Genomic DNA, 17,046 nt, shown 5'->3' with positions numbered 1-17,046 from the left:
TTCCTACCACTTTTCTTTTTAAATTGAGTTTCAGCTTTTGAATTTTCTCCCAGGACTCTTCCGATTGGCCGGTTGGTGATGCAACTCCCATCTACGCCCAAGGTGGACCGAACCATTATTCCAGAGTGGGTTGTAGGAAAGGGCGAATGGATCCAGCCTCTTGAGGGGTGGTAAGGGGGAAAAAAGGGTAAAATTAATAACAACAACAACAATAATAATATCATCTGAAAGCAATATTGTATGGACTCCGATCGTTTTATTCCCTGTGGCCAAAAGCACGAAACATGAAGCAACAATGTTTATATTCTATTTTCCTTTAAAAAAAAAGAGCTCTGGTGGTGTTAGAGTTAAAAAGGCGGGTCTGAGAAGGCAGAAGAAACGGAAGGTGGATGCTGATTGGCTGAATGGATCCTTCTTGTGTTAAGCGCGGCAAACCGGGAGCCTATTTGCTAGTTTTCAGCGCGCGGGCCTCGAGGTGATAGGATTGTCCTTCCGTATCCTAGCCCAGAAAAAAACGCGGAAGTGCCCTGAAGTCTGTGAGACTCCAGCTCGTCGAACACTTTGTCTTTGAACCCTAATGATGCTCCAGTTTTTGCTTGGTTCGGATAGTGTCTCCGCTTCCTCTGTTAGCTGCCGTTTACAAACAGTCGCTGTAATTAGACATGCTTAGCCAGGGTCAGTATAACCATCATGGTTTTCTAAACCAAATTTCTGGGATTGCATGATACAGAGAACCAGAAAGCCAAAGGAGCTGCATTGGCGTAACAAGCCAGACTGAAATGCTGTTGTGATTAGACGTGTAGTCCGAACCGACCTTGTAAGGAAATCAAAAATTTAACTTGGCTGTGATTGTGTGTTCCCTCTGGAAGAAGCAAAGGCAGGGATTTATATGTTCAAGACGACCAGCTGGGAAAATGAGGGAGGGGGGGATTCGTGTAAAACGTGTTTTCGTTGGAATGAAAATAGACTTTTGACGTCTCATCTTTGTGAAACACTGGCTTACAAACATAGCATATTGTCATTTGATTGTATTGCATGTGGTTTTAAGCAAGGTTTGTAGATTATCTAGGATTGCCACCAGTTCTATATTTAGGAAATTGTGTCCTTATTGAGATTTTAAAAAGTTAATAAGCTATTAAGAAACATTGTCCATTTATGTATGTATGTCTTGGTGATGGATTTATCACAACTGCTGGAAGCAAATTTAATTCAAACTTTAAATTGAGATTTATTGCTATCCTGAACTGCCTTTTTTGTTTTTTAAAGCTATTTCAGAGTTATTTTGTTAATTTACTGATGAAAAGTACCACTGAAAGTGAGTTAACAGTTGTGATACTTAACTAAAATCCTGATAGTTTCAGTGCAGCTTAGTGAGGATGATTTGTGTGTGTATATATATATAATTTCTATTAAGAATTTTGATTGTAATAGTAAAAACTAATACTAACTAAACTTAAAAAAGAAAATGGAGAGGAGTAAAAAGTGCAAGGAGAAAGAAAGAAAATAAGGATATAATAAAGAGAAAAGAAATATATAAAGTGACTTCCAACATTCATCACAAGTATAAACCAATTTAGTAACTCTTCACCCACTCTAAAGTTAAAAACATTTATCTCTTCATCCAATATCCCATCTATTATCTATAAACAGATCCATAAAACATCTTTTCAGTCCTGGTGTTAGTGGAAAAAAATCCCAAAAGGATAGCCAGAAGTAACAACATACCTTATTTTAACCTTGATCAAATATACCAACTTTTTATTCCTTCCTATTACTTCTAATAGGAATTAATAATCTTTACTTCATTCAAATATTGTCATAGGGTTTTTCTTCATTTCTTCATTGTTCTTCAAGGCTTTAACAAGCCTCTTTTGTAAATCCAGTAGGAAAAAATTATCTGGGTCACACTCTTGGTTTGTCATTTCTCTCTCCTTTTTAAATTTTAAAACCTCAGCCAGTTTCTTTTGCAGATCCAGTGAAACATCCTTTTCCAAATCATTCTCTTGGTCTGTCAGTTGTAAATCCATTTTCAATACCATCTCTATCTTGTAAGATAAAATTTGTTCTACATCTGTCATTTCTTGAATAACATCTTTTGGACATGGTCTATCCATAGAAGCAGACATCATTACTGACATTGATATTGTGCTACTATTCTCTGATTTTATTCTTCAAAAGTCTCCAGTATTTTTATTGTCATAAGCTTCTTGCAAGCCTAAATATCTTTCTTCTACCTAAAATCTTTAGTCTCCTCTAGTGTCCAGTTTTTGGCAGTTTTTGTCTTGTAAAAACCAAAACAGGATCTATTTCCCACAAGAAGCTGTTCACCATACCTCCCCCAGAAGTCTGGATTATTTATTTATTCAATTTGTATGCTTCCATTACCAACTTGCTTGGAAAAGCAAAGTGGTGTGTATGTTTGTGCGTGCGTGCGCCTTTGAATCAGTGTTGACTCCTGGTGACTAAATCCCTGCAGTTTTCTTGACAAGGATTTTTGGAAGTGGTTTGCCATTGCCTGCTTGCTAGGACTGAGAGGAAGTGACTGGCCCAAGGTCACCCAGCTGGCTTTGTGCCCAAGATGGGACTAGAACTCATGGTCTCCTGGTTTCTAGTGTGGTACCTTAACCACTAAACCAAACTAGCTCCCTGGTAGATGCATACTGTACATTAAATTTTAATGCAATACAATATAATCAAATACTTTTGTGCTCACACATCTTAAGTTAGTATCTTAAAATTTGTTCTTATTTTAGAGTGCATCAGCTGGAAGTCTAGGCTTAACCTGTTTAACTGAAACAGCTGCCCTTATGGCATGCTGAAAACTGGGATCTGGATCCAAGATTTGTTGCAGATTACAAGTTCTGGTTTTTGAAAACAGAAGGGCAAAGCTTGGTTAAATATGAGGGTTACCATTGTGGCCTGTCCTCTTAAACCAAGTCTTCTATCTTTCTACCTCATGTGTATGTAGTCAAAGTTTATATCATAAAGGTAAAATCATTGTACTCTGTGAGGGAGGGATTTGATAAATTGCTGTTTACTCAGAAGCAAGTCCTGTTGTTGGCGAAGTCTGTACTTAAAGGGTACTTAAGATTGCTGCCTTATTTATTGATATTGTGAAGGGTAGTGAAGCCTGGGAAAAATCCCAATAAAAATGGGATTTACTTCTGACAAAAATAGATAATAGAATTACACTGCACATAGCAAAGGTGTTTTCCCACAATCAAACACCAGTTCAGAACAAAACATCACAAAACACTATTTGAAACTGAGAAATAAGCTATATATTATAGAATACAGTGTTTATCAGAATACATTTATAGAAAAGTTTACCAATCCATAGAAAAACTACTACAACTATCATAGCTCTTTAGAGCTTAATCATCCTCATCCTCGTCTTCCTCCTCCTCCATCTCTTCCATTTCTTCTGCGTCCAATGCCTCCTCTTGTGCAGCCTTGAGCGCAAGCTCTTCTTCCACAGTTGGATCAAGTGATTCTGTGACTTCAGGTCCAGTAACATATTCGCTCTGCACTGGGGGTGGCAATGTAGGGCTGAAATTATCTGGACTGTATTTGTGACCCCAGCCAATGTAGATGTTATCAAATCTCCTAAAAGAAAAAGAAGATCCCAACATTAATGAACAGAGTCATCTAATTGGGGGGCTGGAGGGGAGGGAATCTACACTACTCTTTCCCAATCAAGTTGGGACTCCCAAGCCTCAGAATTTCCAGCCAAAATGATCAGTACATCTGGATTGCACCAGAATGGGGAAAACTGATCTACAGTCTAGACCAGAGTTTCTCAACCTTGACAACTTTAAGATGTGTGGACATCATTCCCCAGCCAGCTTTATATCTTAAAGCTGCCAAGGTTGAGAAATACTGGTCTAGACACTGCATCTGTCTCACCAGATTTTCTCCCTCTTTTGCCCATTCTGCATGCACTGCAGGTTCACAGCACAGCACATCTATTCAAATTTTTTTCAGTCCAATGGGGTTTACTCCCAGAAAACAAGATTTTAGCTTTAAAAATACATGAGTGGTATTCCTGTGCCTATACATCTTACAGCTTATTAGCTACCAACAAAACATGTACATTGATGTTACATCTAGTTTGGCCTTTAGCAATTTCTTTTTCATGGTTGAACTATTTTGGCTTTGTTTCATGTAACCAGAAACTCAGGCAAATGAAATTGACATCTCTTGTTAAATATCAGTTTTAAGATATCAGTTTATAAAATTAGTTTGATAGTACATCACTGTAATTAAAAAGCTCTATGTTGAAAATTCTTAAACTAATGCAAAATGCGCATTTTGTATAATAGGGCACTTTAATGCTGCTTTTCTACAAACAACTAGCTGCAGAATTAAAATGTGGTCACAGACAATGCTTAATTTAAAAACCCTTAACTCAGAACACATTAGAAATGTCCTCTTTAGTGTGGCTACACTTTCCTGGTCCATGCTGAGCAGATTGTGCAGTTTCCACAACTGAGGTGTGAGCAAGTTGAAACCATGCAGAATATGGCTTTGGGAATTCTTTCCAACCTCTAAACAATAAGTCCGGGCTGAGTTGCATGCCTGGGAAGGAGAGAGCCTTAGAACAAAGTCCCTCTTCCATAGAGATTCACTGGAGATTTTTTTCCTGGATTTTTTTCTTCATAGCCTCCCAGTTAAATCTGGCACATTTTTTAAATCTGACCTTTCTTTAGCCAGCTTCTCCACACCAAATTTGGTCCCATTCTGTTGAGATTTCAGAGGTTTATTGTGCCGGTGAGCCCATTGCAATAATCCCAATCACCTTTATATAATTTGTTCCCTGCATTATGTAGGGTTGGACAGAAGGGAAAGCATGGCTTCTACAATTCTTTCCAATGCCTTACCAACCATGGCCATGGTATATGTCTCCCCTCATGTTACATCTAAGTGTTTCTCCAGTGTACTGGGAAGCAGAGGGCAGTGCTATGCATAGGTCATGTGATCAGGGGAGAGGCGGGAGGGAGCTCAGAATGGAAGAGTTGGCTTGCTGCCTGTTTGCCCAACCAGGTATACCAGACCAGGAAATCCATTCCACAGGAAGGTTAAAACTGCTTTCAGTGAGACTGGCTGTAATAATAGAATCTTGTAAGTCTATGTTGTACCACCTCCTCCTCATAGTTCAGTGAATTAGGGAGGTATCTGTCTGAGCCACTTCCAAATGTTATCTGGCCATTCTGGACTTTAAAAATTGCTTCATCCCCTTTTGCCCAGGCAACAGCTTCTGCATATCATCATCAAGGTCATCTTCCTTATTCTCTACCCTACCTTTCCCCTTCACTGGGGAACTTTTTTCTGGGCTTTTCTCTCTGTAGACACTGGCTGGATGCAACCTATTTTGTAGGTTGGCATCTTATTCCCACAGCAAATTCTATCCTATTCTCTTCTGTTTTCAGAGAGTTATCATGCTGATGCAGGCTGGGAGTGAATCCCAAGCTTCTTAATTTCTTTCCAACAGGTCAGTGCTACAATTTATAGCTATAAAAAGAAAAGGACACAGGGCATATTGTATTATATTTATGTATACCAAGCTTCATCCAAAATTTTGTTGTGGAAAATATGATTTTATGGATGTTTACTCAGTAAATTCCACTGGCTTGACTTTAACAGAAAGTGTATAAATAAGTTCTCTATAAATAAGGAAGTCAAACATTGAAATATTGAGATGTAAAGTCCCAAAACAGAGGTCTTATAACCAGAAACAATCAGAAAATCAAACTGATCCTTGTTGCCTACCTTCCAGTAGCAAAGGAGTATGCGCCAGGCCACAAGTTAGCTTGAAGGACAGCAAGGGCATATTGAGGAATTAAATGTGTTGAAGCTTCAGTAGACCACGGAGGGATGTTTTGAATGTCTGTTAAGAAAAAAGTTGATTTGAGGATATCGGAGAAATACTTTGTTAGCAAATTATGGTATCAGGATAAACTTAAAGGTTAGATACTATGGTCCTCTGTGTAGAAAAATAAGTCCTTCTATTACGTTTAATTGTGTACTGTGTGATGAGTTGATTTCTTTTAGCAAAATCACTCAGTTATTGACCATTGCCTACTTTCTCCCTGGCCAAAACATCCATGTTGACAAAATCTGTGAAGAAAGGAGAATCAGCCATGGAAGGTTTCTGCTGTAGTACCTGCATCATCAGACAGTGGCGTGAGAAGTGGAGGTCCTGTTTCTTGTAACTCCTCTTGCTCATCTGGTTTCTCTTCTTCATCCTCCTCTTCCTCTTCTTCCTCTGACTTTTGATAGGGATTAACCCAGGTACAGCGCCCCTAACACCCAAAGGAACAAGAGTCACAGTACAGAAAGGTTGACTGCTTTTTAGTTATCCAGCTGGACAATATTCTGTTGTTACCGTGAAAGATAAAAAATCCTGCTTGTGGTTCGCATTTGCCCACAAGGCCACTGCAGAGACTGAATTTCTCTCCACTGGCCTCAGCCCTGTCTTAGCTCTTCTCAGTCAGGCTTTGGCAGGACCAGTGAGCTTCCTGGTATTGTAAAATCATGCCATGCCTGCAGGAGTATTTAACATTTTTTGGTTATATACTTGTATGTATGTATGTATGTATGAGAAATATAATTGGGAATGTTTTGGTAAGCATATGAAATTTATGAAATATCTTCAATTACACTTCCTATTTACAAGTGCATACGTTTTGTTGTAGAGTGCCTACTGCGCTCTAAATTTCATCCCTTCGGCATGAAAGCTGGCTGGTGACCTTGGGCCAGTCACTCTCTCTCAGCCTAACCCACCTCACAGGGTGGTCGTTGTGGGGAAAAATAGGAGGCAGGAGTTTAAGGTATGTTTGCCACCTTGAGTTTTATATAAAAGGGTGGGGGGATAAAAATATAACCAAAACAATACTGCAGATCCAAAACATCCTTGCCTGCTGTAGCTATGAATCCTGCAGAAAGCTAATTTGTATACTTTGTGAACTACATTAAGCAGAATTATGTAAAAGCATCATACAGATGTATAATTATTATCCCATTGTCAGAATTCTGATATTTCCCATTTCATTGCTTTAAGATAGAGCAGAAATAGTTAATTTCCAGAAACCATCAATATTTATATATCTAATCCCAGAGTCCAAGTAAACTACATAGCAAGTCTAAATAAGATAAACTTGACTGTCCTGCCCTTGTTCCCCTATCAGAATCTTACACCTGTTTCATATCATTAATAGTGTAATGCAGATAACAGGTGAGAGGCAGATAATGTCAGTAGAAGGATCTATGTACATAAATACTGGCAGATTAGACTATCAGTGGCTTTTTGACAACTATATACTATTTCCAGCATTATTCTATTTCTGATGCTTTTCAGTATCTATGCTCGGGGAACACTAGCAGAAGAGAGGTTATTCTGCGTTTGTTTTCTTATATTTTTATCGAGCATGTAAAACACTTCTATTACCAAGGAGGCCAAAACCAATAAAGCTTTCCATCCTTGTCCATTAACCTGAATTATACAGAACATTTCATGGAAGATGTTTTCTCTGGAACGTGTAAGAAAACAAATTTATTAGAGTTGTAATTGATAGATACTACAGCTCTACTGGGGCTCTGAAACATATTTTGATACCAGCAACAGGTGCAGATTCTGGTAAGCATACCTGTTTTAAAATATTCTGTACATGATGCACCCAGTTGGAAAGGGTTTCCAACATCTCTGGCACAGGAATGGGTTCAAAGTCAGGATTTTCTTCATAACTGTCTCTTCCAGCTCCGCCTTCTTCTTCTTCATCCCCTTCTTCTTCTCCAAACTGATAAAACCCGAGTGGACTGACCTGTGTTGCTGCTGAAATGCGGGCAATCTGTGCTCTCAGATAATTGGCCTCATTGCCTGGGAAAGGTGGGTAGCTCACAATGGGGGCATCTAACTTTCCAACAAAGAACTTCTTAATTTTCCTGGCATTCACTATCTGATCAGGGGTCACATGTGGTAATTTCACCCATGGCTTGCCTGGTTCAGTGCAAACAAAATAAGTGTATTTATTAGCCCCTGTCCGATAATCCTCTTTTGGTATTATTGGCGGTGGCTTATAGTTGGGTTTTGGTGGCTCATCTTTTTCTTCATCTTCTTCTTCGTCGTCATCCCTGACCTCAGTTCCCTCTCTTAATCCTTCCTCAAGAGTTTCTTCTTCCTCTGCTTCTTCCTCTTCTTCTCCTTCACGGAAATCAACTTCAGCTACAATATAGTTTGCTTCGATGCCAAGGATCTTGCCCCAGAAGCGACAGGTCTGGATTGGATGAGTGGCAAGCAGTTGTTTGAGGGCAAGTAATATGTGATAGTATTCTTCCAAGCTCAAACCAATTCCAGCCTGTTCAAAATAGTAGGCTATCTCCATTACATTGGGTAGAGGAGTGTCTGGCTAGAGGGGAAAACCTTCAGTTAGATCAGCATAATAATGAAATAGTCTGTCATTATGTATAAGCATTTATTCTTATTGGAGCAATCCTAAACACATTTATAACCCAATCCAGTGGCCTGAATTTAATAGGATTCACTCGCAAGTAGTACACAACCTTGCAACTTTCCTCCCACGTAATGTTCACTGAAAAATTAGTATGTCCAAGGCTACAACGCAGGGCTCCACCTTGAACATTTTACTGCGCTAACTGGAGAAGCAAATAATACTCCTTTTGATCAAACTGACCAGCTAAATCATGGTGCAAACCCTATGAACATGTTTATGAAAATTATGCAGAAAATCCCACAAACATTTATCTCCATCTTTCATAATGTAAATATGTATCTGTGTGTGTGTGTGAGAATACAGTATCTGCTTGAGATATACTGATAGAAGATTTGTCTGTCTGTCTCTCTGTTTATCTCCTTTGTACAACACTGGTTAAGACGATTACCATGAAGCTCTTCTGGTTGCATTTTACTTATCAGTGTTACTGTATTGTTTAAAAATAACTTTGAATTCTATGTGTAAATATATTAGCCTGATTTCAAAAACTGGGGGGAAAAATGGCTGAGAACAAGGACCTCAAGGAACGTATAATAAAGTGCCTGACTCATTACATATCTGCCTGTCAACTAAAATCTAGTGGGAATCCACTTTAGGGTTCCATATCTGCCAACAATTCATTATATGATAAGTGGAAAGACTTATTCTTAATAACAAGTATCTTGGTATGGAATTCCCTTTCCCTTCAGTTATTGTTTGGAGACTTTTGAGCTTCTGGATCAGTTTAAGATGTATCAGTTCCACCAGATTTTTTGGATAACAGGCATGGACCCATGTTTCTTTCTGGATGGCATTACTGTTCTATGTTCATAGACTTAAAGGGTTTATAGTTTTAAATAATTTTGGCAGCTTATTGCACTTTTCAATTATTAAGGAAAAGAAAAAGGGCATAGTGATGAAACTGCTGTAACTGTTCTTAGCTACAGCAGTAAATAATAGTTATTATTTTTTTAATTAATAGCTTGGATTGGGGAGGCATTACTACTCCTTGGCAATAACTGCAGCTAAATGAAGAAGAAAAAGAAGAGATTCAGATCCAAATATGGACATGTGAACTTGCATAGAGTCTCAAAACAACTGAGGCTGAAGATCTTTTTCCCAATCAAAGAAAATATGCCAGTTAGTGCTGATGGATTATTAAGTATTTAATATGAGCCATTAACTCTAAATGAGGGTGAAGATAGCACTAACAGTTCTTTCTGCAGAATGAGAATGCTTCCCTTGCTAAGGCCAATTGCTGATTTATAATGTTATACTCTGAACTGCCTTCTCCAGTTTGGTGCCCTCCAGATGTGTTGTGCATCACGCTGATTTAGAAAGATAAGACATACAGGTCTGTCCCAATCCTGAATCAGATTTCCACCTCAGATGTCATACCTTTCTGGCAAGTTTGTGTAGCAGGGGCAGACAATCGTAGACCTCCAAAAGTTTGGGGCTACATGGCCACAGCCATGCTGGTTGAAGCTAATGGGAGTTAAAGTCTGAAATATTTCAAAGGCATAAAATTGCCTATCTCTGCTGTACAGCAAATACTTCCCTTGAAGACTAATTTAAACCTGCACATTAGTCTATTTGGTACTAATTTAACTTAGGTTCATAGGTTGGTTTCTTTGATATATATGTATTTCGCATGGCATAGTATGTAGTCAAAACAACTCTGAGTACAGATTCTTATGTAGTCTAAGTGACTTCAAATAAGTATTGCCCCCTCTTCCAATAGCCCAAGGATAACTGAGTACACTGGAATATGAGTAGAAACATTCCACAAAGCAACAGTTAATTGCAATCCTGTTAATGGGCTTAGCAGCTTGGAAATCAAAGGAGGACACTGAAATTTAGATATGCTGAAGTTATTAAGTTCTAAAAATATATATAAAAATAACTTCCGGATGACATGACCTGTGCATTTCTAGGATTTCTGTATGTTGAAAAGGTCACTTGAAGGAGAGAGAGATGGAAATTAAAGGAGGGAGGAAAAAGAAAATACTTTATTCAAGCACTTTTCTTACACCTTGTATTCTAAGGAAGGGAAATGTATGTTTTCATGCTTACATATTGGATTGACTCACCGATTCCTCTTCTGGTTCTTGATCTGTGCCATCACCACCAACCCTCTGGAACAGAGTCTTGTACATTTCAGCAACTTCAAATGTTGGATGTTTTTCAAATTCATCTCGGAGGGTGTCCAGTTTCTTCTGGAACCGAGCACACTTTACATCCTTACTGATGTTCTCAATTATATCTGCTGGATTTTTGGGCCGCTCTTCTAGAATCTTTGCCAACATGTCAGCAAGATGATCATACCTATGTAATTATGAGAAATAATTGCTATTGACCAACTGCTAGGACCAATTGCTGGCATGTTTCTCTCCCATGCTAGTTCACTAGCTTTAAAATCAACTATTTGTCAAAACAAGACGTATGACACCTTGAAGGCATAACAAATTTTATTATGGTTAAGGTGTTGGGCTAGCAGCAAGGAGGCCCAGGTTCTAGTCCACCCTCCATCACAGAAGCACATGGGGTGACTTTCAGCCAGTAACTCTCACAGCCCCAACCTGCCTCATGGGAAAAACAGTAAGTGGGAGTATTATGTACACTGCTTGGAGCGCCTGTACAAAAGACAGAATATACATCTAATAGTAAATAAATTATGGTGCAAGCTTTTATAGTCTGTGGCCTACTTCTCAAGGTAATATTTTATGCATCTGATGAAGTGGGCTAAATTTATTATGGCACAATCCACAAGTGTGTGCCATAACAAATTTAGGGTTTCAAAAATCCAAATGTCAGTAAAGAGATAATGAAAACTATTTGTTGTCATTTAGCAGTCATGTGGATTTTGCCACCAAGGTACAATAGACCTATTAAATGTATTAGTTTTTTAGATAGGCCACACAAGTCAGGTTTTACTGAAGCAAACTAACCCAATGACAACCTTGTAAACTATTATTTTTGAACTTAAATGTTTTTAAAAGCTCAGTGCTCCTTTATAATATTTAAGAGGGGGTGGTTAATACCTTTAAGTAAAGGGTGTGGAGATAAACAAGATCAACCTCTTCTATCACTTTTGGTAACTTTTGAAGTTACAGATTTTGCAAATTTATCAGATCTGGATTGCAAACATCAGGGTCTGGATGCAAAGGTATGATGCTTCTATCTCTTTGCTACCATCTAGTGCCCAGTCGGGTTTCTGCAGCAGAGATGAGATAGCCCTAGATTTATTTTTTTGCTCCGCTTCCCAATACAGCTCTAAAATGCACAGGTTGGTTCATATGTTAAACCATGGTTTAACTTGTTGCTTGAAAACTCGCAACGGCTGGCTTCCCACAACCACAAAAGTTAAACGAAGCATGGTGGATGAACCCAATACTGCCTGCAATTTCTGCTCCTACTCACAAGCTCACGCCCGTTTTGACGCTCGTTTTCAAGAGGTAGGCTTTGGCACTGTTGATCGCCAGAGCCCGAGGGCCCGGGTCTGGAAGCTGGTCTTCATATAAGCTCATCATGCCCAGCTGAGACAGGTAGCCAGGTTCATGGGGCTGATAAGGGCCGTGGCCTCCGCTTTCAGACTGCAGGTTCTGGCTGCTTCTGGTCGCCGAGGCAGGAATACTCCCCGGCCCCGGCAGAGGTCCCTGATCCGGAAGCGCGCCTCCGGCGGCGTTGGAGGGCAGTTGAACATTCCCCTTCTCGATCGGCTGCGGCTGCTGCCAAGACACGCCGCCCCTCGAATCGGGGATGCCGCCCCTCGAATGAAAAAGGGCGCCTCTGGCCTGCTGGGGCTGGTACATGGTGCCCCGGCCTTCCTGCTGCTCGTAAGCGCTCAGCCGCGGCTGCTCGGGCTGGTAGGGGGTGCTCCGCAGGGGCTGAGCAGGTGCCTGGCCCGGCGGCTGACTCGCTTCTGCGTCCGGCTGGTTCCGGCTGGGGGGCTGGCGGCTTTCCGCATATTCGGGCCCCTGCGGTTCTCTGGGGGGCTCTGCCATGTGGTAAAGCGGGCAAGCGAGAGGTCTGCCGCCAGCACCTTCCGCTGCAGAAACGCTTCACGCTTTGCAGTTTGCGCGGAGCGTTGCCAAGGTCAACCGGGCGCCGTTGCTAGGGAGAGCGGATTGGCTGCGCCGCTCCGGCCTCTGCCCAGCCCGGGAGCCGAAGAGAAGGGCGCCGCGAGCGGTAGCCTCGTGAAACGGCCGGGCAGGACCGCCGGGCGCTGTTCACCAGCCGTGCTGAAATCCAGTTGGCTGGGCTTACCCAAGAGATGAAGCCAGATCGAGCTGAACCCCATGATCGTTGAGTTTGTTGTGTGAGCACGGTCATTTGCATGCCTCCCTCCAACGACACACAAAGGGACAGGACACGGGTGTCCTGGATTAGCCAAATTGCTCCACTGATTAGCGGTCACTCTGGACTCTTCTGCCATGACCCTGTTGCAGCTTTTTTGTCACATGCCGTGTACACACCAGGGGACCCTCTGCTCCTTTTCTTGGCTGCTACAAAGTCATTTCCAGATCGTCTTGTATGATGGTGTATGTGAAATGAACAGAAAATCCATGATTGTGTGAAGTTTTTTCTGGATATTGTCATAAACCCCTTTGCAACTTTGGCTGGAGCTATTGAGGGGAACTGAAGGATCTCCCTCCTCCCCTTCCTCATGGTCCAACATGGGTTTCCTGGCTCTTTATTTGCCTCAAAATTAATTAGGTAAAGAGTCCCTTGAGTCAAACTTGACTTCTGGTGACTATGGAGATGTCTCACCTCAGAAAGAGTCATCTGGAGCTGCCAGCTGCTTTTTGGTAAGAAATATCCTGTACTTCCCTATAGAATGTTGTTACATGCTTGATGTTATGCAGGGCAAACAATTCTGCAGTGTTCAGCAAGCCATATTTATGGAACAATGACAACATGTGCACAATGACTCTACCCTTATGTACTTTAATTCCAATTTCTGATGGGAATTGGAAAGAATGGGAAAATAAGTCATAATATTTGCATCATGACTCACTCATTTGCCCCCCCCCCCCACATGTATGTCTACAGGTTAAGAAAAGGTTGTGCAGTGACTAGAATGTCACATTGAGGATTTAGAAAAATAAACATTGTAATAGTGTTGGGAATGGAAATCATTACTAAAGAGTCAAGTTACTTCTTGGTAGGAAGAGTCAATTTACTTCTTGGTAGGATAGTTTCACCAAAAAGTTGTAGAAAGCAGAAATGTAGACTGAACGGAGAATATTCTGGTCTAGGAAGAGATTTATCTGTCAGCTGCCACTGAGAGAAATGAGAATCTTTACATAGTGAAGAGACTGTGTTTAGGCAGATAGGTTATAGTTTGGGTTGAGATTAGTTATGCAAGAACCAAGTCACCTGCCAGATTGAAGTATGGTAGAAAAAACTAAGCTTTTTTCTACCATAACACAATACTTTAAGTTTGGTCTAGCAGTTAAAGTGCTGGGCTAGAAACCAGGAGACCGAGAGTTCTAGTCCTGCCTTAGGCATGAAAGCTGGCTGGGTGACCTTGGGCCAGTCACTCTCTCTCAGCCCAAGAGCCAATCAGGCGTGGTAGGAGAGTTCTAGTCCCGCCTTAGGCACTAAGCCGGCTGGGTGACCTTGGGCCAGTCACACTCTCTCAGCCCAAGAGCCAATCAGGCGTGGTAGGAGAGTTCTAGTCCCACCTTAGGCATGAAAGCTGGCTGGGTGACCTTGGGCCAGTCACTCTCTCTCAGCCCAACTCACCTCACAGGGTTGATGTTGTGGGGAAAATAGGATGAGGAGGGAGTATTAGGTATGTTTGTCACCTTGAGTTATTTATAAAAATAATAATAAAGGCAGGATAAAAATAAAATAAATAAAAATAATAATGTCATTTCCTGTTTTGCCTCAAAGCCCAGAGCAGGGAGGAGGTATTCTACAACTAAAAACAATGGCGATAACAATTCAGCAGGAAACTAATACACTCCTTGATCTTGGTCTTGGGCAACCCAAGTGGAAGATGGAATATGAGCCAGAAATTGTAGGTTTTACCCTGTCTTGGCCTTACATGTTAGCATTAGTGAAATGCTAGATCCATGCACATATATTTCATGTTGTATAGCAATCTTCCTCAGCCTGGTGCTCTCCTGGTGTTGGAACTCTAATTCACAGGATTGTTAGCCAGCATATGGCAAATATATCTGGAAGGACCCATGTTCAAGGAGGACAATATACATGATATCATAGCAAAGTCAGTTAATGCGGACAGTGAAGGATATATATTTGGAAAAATATAGCAAATCATGTGCCCAGCAGATGGCAGCTGTATTCCAGTGATGTTGTCTAGTGTGAAATTCAAAGAAGTAACAAAATAATATAACTGCAACCATGGAAAAAATGCTGCATGTGGTATGGCTGTGTTAAAGTGAAGATAACATGTTCTGTTATGGAAATTCAGCTGAAGTATTACAGTAGGATGAAATGTACATAAATACTGTTATGGTCAGGGATCAGTTGTTCAGTACAATGGATTGAGTTGGGAATTATTGTAAGAAGGTTTTTCCCCAATAGGATCATCCTTACATTAAACCCCTTAGATCAATTAATTTTGAAAAGAAAGAATATTTCCTTCTCTCTATTTCTAGGCCTCTTTTTAAAACTTAAGAAGAAGAAATGTATAATTCTGACATTATTTGAAAAGGTATAAAGCCATCTTTGGCAAATGAATCAGGGATACTCTCTGCCCTGAATTGCTTATACCCAAAGTTGGCCAAGTTATTTTAGTTACTGAGCCAGAAAATTGTGATGAAGGTTGTTTGTTTGAGGCAGCCACTTCAGAGTATTATGGTACGGCATAACATACTGTTCACTTGAAGCAATGCGGAATTTACATTTGTTAATTACTATTCTTTCTTTGAGAGCCAATTTGGTGCAGTGGTTAAGGTACCAGGCTAGAAACTGGGAGACCGTGCACTCTAGTCCTGCCTTAGGCACAAAACTAGCTGGGTGACCTTGGGCCAGTCACTTTATCTCAGCCCTAGGAAGCAGGAAATGGCAAACCACTTCTGAAAAACCTTGCCAAGAAAACTGCAGGGACTTTTCCAGGCAGTCTCTGAGAATTGGACACAACTGAATGGATTAAAAAAAAATTGTGCGCTTTAATCTAAATGGACTTGGTCAAATAAAGAATTTTATTATGAAGGGTGTAGGAAGCCATTGGGTAAGTTGATAATTATGTTCTTTTTCTTTGAATATTTCTTAGCCCTCTTGCCAAGAAAGTCTTCATATCTTTGATTTATTCAGATGCTTCTGAATAAATTAAACTTTAACAATCATAGGAGGGTAAGATTGAGGTAGCACCCATAGGCTACATATCTCATCCCACACCCCTGCCCTAAACATGTACTGTATGTCTATAGAATAGAGTTTACTCCATGTTTCTGGCCTTTCTCTCTGTGTTAAGGAGAACCTGTGTGAGAAGAGCAGCATCTTGCAGCAGGTGAGCCCCCCTCCCCTGTGAGTGAATGGTTGAAAAAAGACAAAAGTAAGACCGATGTGTGAAATGCTGTGGATTGTTTCATATACAGTTAGCACATGTCCTTACTCTTTTCCAGGCTTAGTTATAAGGGAGGAGAGGATTAAACACCATTCTTTTTACACAAAGTCATTTTATTGGATGGTACAAAAAACTGGGACCAGTGACTTTGGAAATGATATTTCAGTTTTCATTGGGGTGGAAACAGGCTAAGTTGCTTAAATGTAGCCCCTGTTGATACCAGTGGAACAAATAGTTATGATAATTTAGTTCCCCTTGATTTCAGTGGAACTGATGCCCAGCTACTTAGCCATTGAATTTGACCCATTTTCCTTGTCACTACAATAGAACTGAAGAGAAGGTTTCACAGAGGAAACTATATTATCTTTGGGGCATGGTTTGTAAAGGACTAAACATCTGAATCCTAGCCCAATTGGTCTCTTAGCAAATCAGTTTTAAAACAATTAACACTGTTGGCTGAATGTGCTTTTATCAAGCAACTCGCTTTAGATGTTTAGAACTAAAATCAATCCATTTGATTTGCTTTCTTCCTGGTTGAATATTTATAGTTGCAGAAGAACATTGTATAGGTTGAAAGGCTTTGGGCATTTTTAAAAAACCAACAAAAGCAAAGTTTCTTCCATTTTCCTGTTTTGTAAGACAGTCCCAGTTAAGTGCTGAAAGGTGAATTTGTGTAAGTCTTGTGACAAAGCAAAGTAATTTGGGCCAGATACAGATGCATATATTATTCCAGAATAGAAGTGACAATTTTCTGGAGGCCAAAGCTCCAGTTTACCATTTTGGGCAGGCAGGGAGGGGCACAAAGTGAGTAGGGCTGTATAAGCCATATGGGGCAGTTTTGCTTTTTGTTTTAATAAGTCTATTTTAGGACTTGTGTTAGTTTTCATCTATTCCCCACTTTACTGTGGAGGGAAATTTCTGTCAGTTTTCAACTATTACATCAATTATGTTCCAGAGGTCACAGAAAGGAAACTTGGAGGCTACTTCTGCTGTAAAGGTATTGTCTAGCTGCCAAAG

General features: G+C 40.4%; 1 protein-coding gene across 1 annotated transcript; it reads right to left on the bottom strand.

Annotated features, from left to right (window-relative positions):
- Window positions 1-3,346: 3,346 nt before the first annotated feature.
- On the bottom strand, window positions 3,347-12,493 carry LOC134501864 (radial spoke head protein 6 homolog A-like). The gene is made up of 6 exons (XM_063309858.1): window positions 11,910-12,493; window positions 10,580-10,814; window positions 7,647-8,405; window positions 6,164-6,302; window positions 5,770-5,887; window positions 3,347-3,606 (listed from the first exon to the last, which is right to left on the bottom strand). The coding sequence occupies exons 1-6, from the start codon at window positions 12,491-12,493 to the stop codon at window positions 3,375-3,377; spliced, it is 2,067 nt and encodes a 688-aa protein (XP_063165928.1). The 3' UTR covers window positions 3,347-3,374.
- Window positions 12,494-17,046: the final 4,553 nt, after the last annotated feature.

Source organism: Candoia aspera, chromosome 8, assembly GCF_035149785.1.
Source record: "Candoia aspera isolate rCanAsp1 chromosome 8, rCanAsp1.hap2, whole genome shotgun sequence".
Classification (NCBI taxonomy): domain Eukaryota; kingdom Metazoa; phylum Chordata; class Lepidosauria; order Squamata; family Boidae; genus Candoia; species Candoia aspera.
The sequence above is the reverse complement of the archived record's forward strand: the minus strand, read 5'-3'. Positions and strand labels throughout refer to the sequence as shown.

Coding starts and splice junctions, on each gene's coding strand:
- LOC134501864 (XM_063309858.1), bottom strand. CDS start 12,493: ATGGCAGAGCCCCCCAGAGAACCGCAGGGGCCCGAATATGCGGAAAGC. Junction 10,815..11,909: donor GTCAAAACGGGCGTGAGCTT/GTGAGTAGGAGC, acceptor ATAATTACATAG/GTATGATCATCTTGCTGACA. Junction 6,303..7,646: donor TACAGAATATTTTAAAACAG/GTATGCTTACCA, acceptor TTTGGGTGTTAG/GGGCGCTGTACCTGGGTTAA.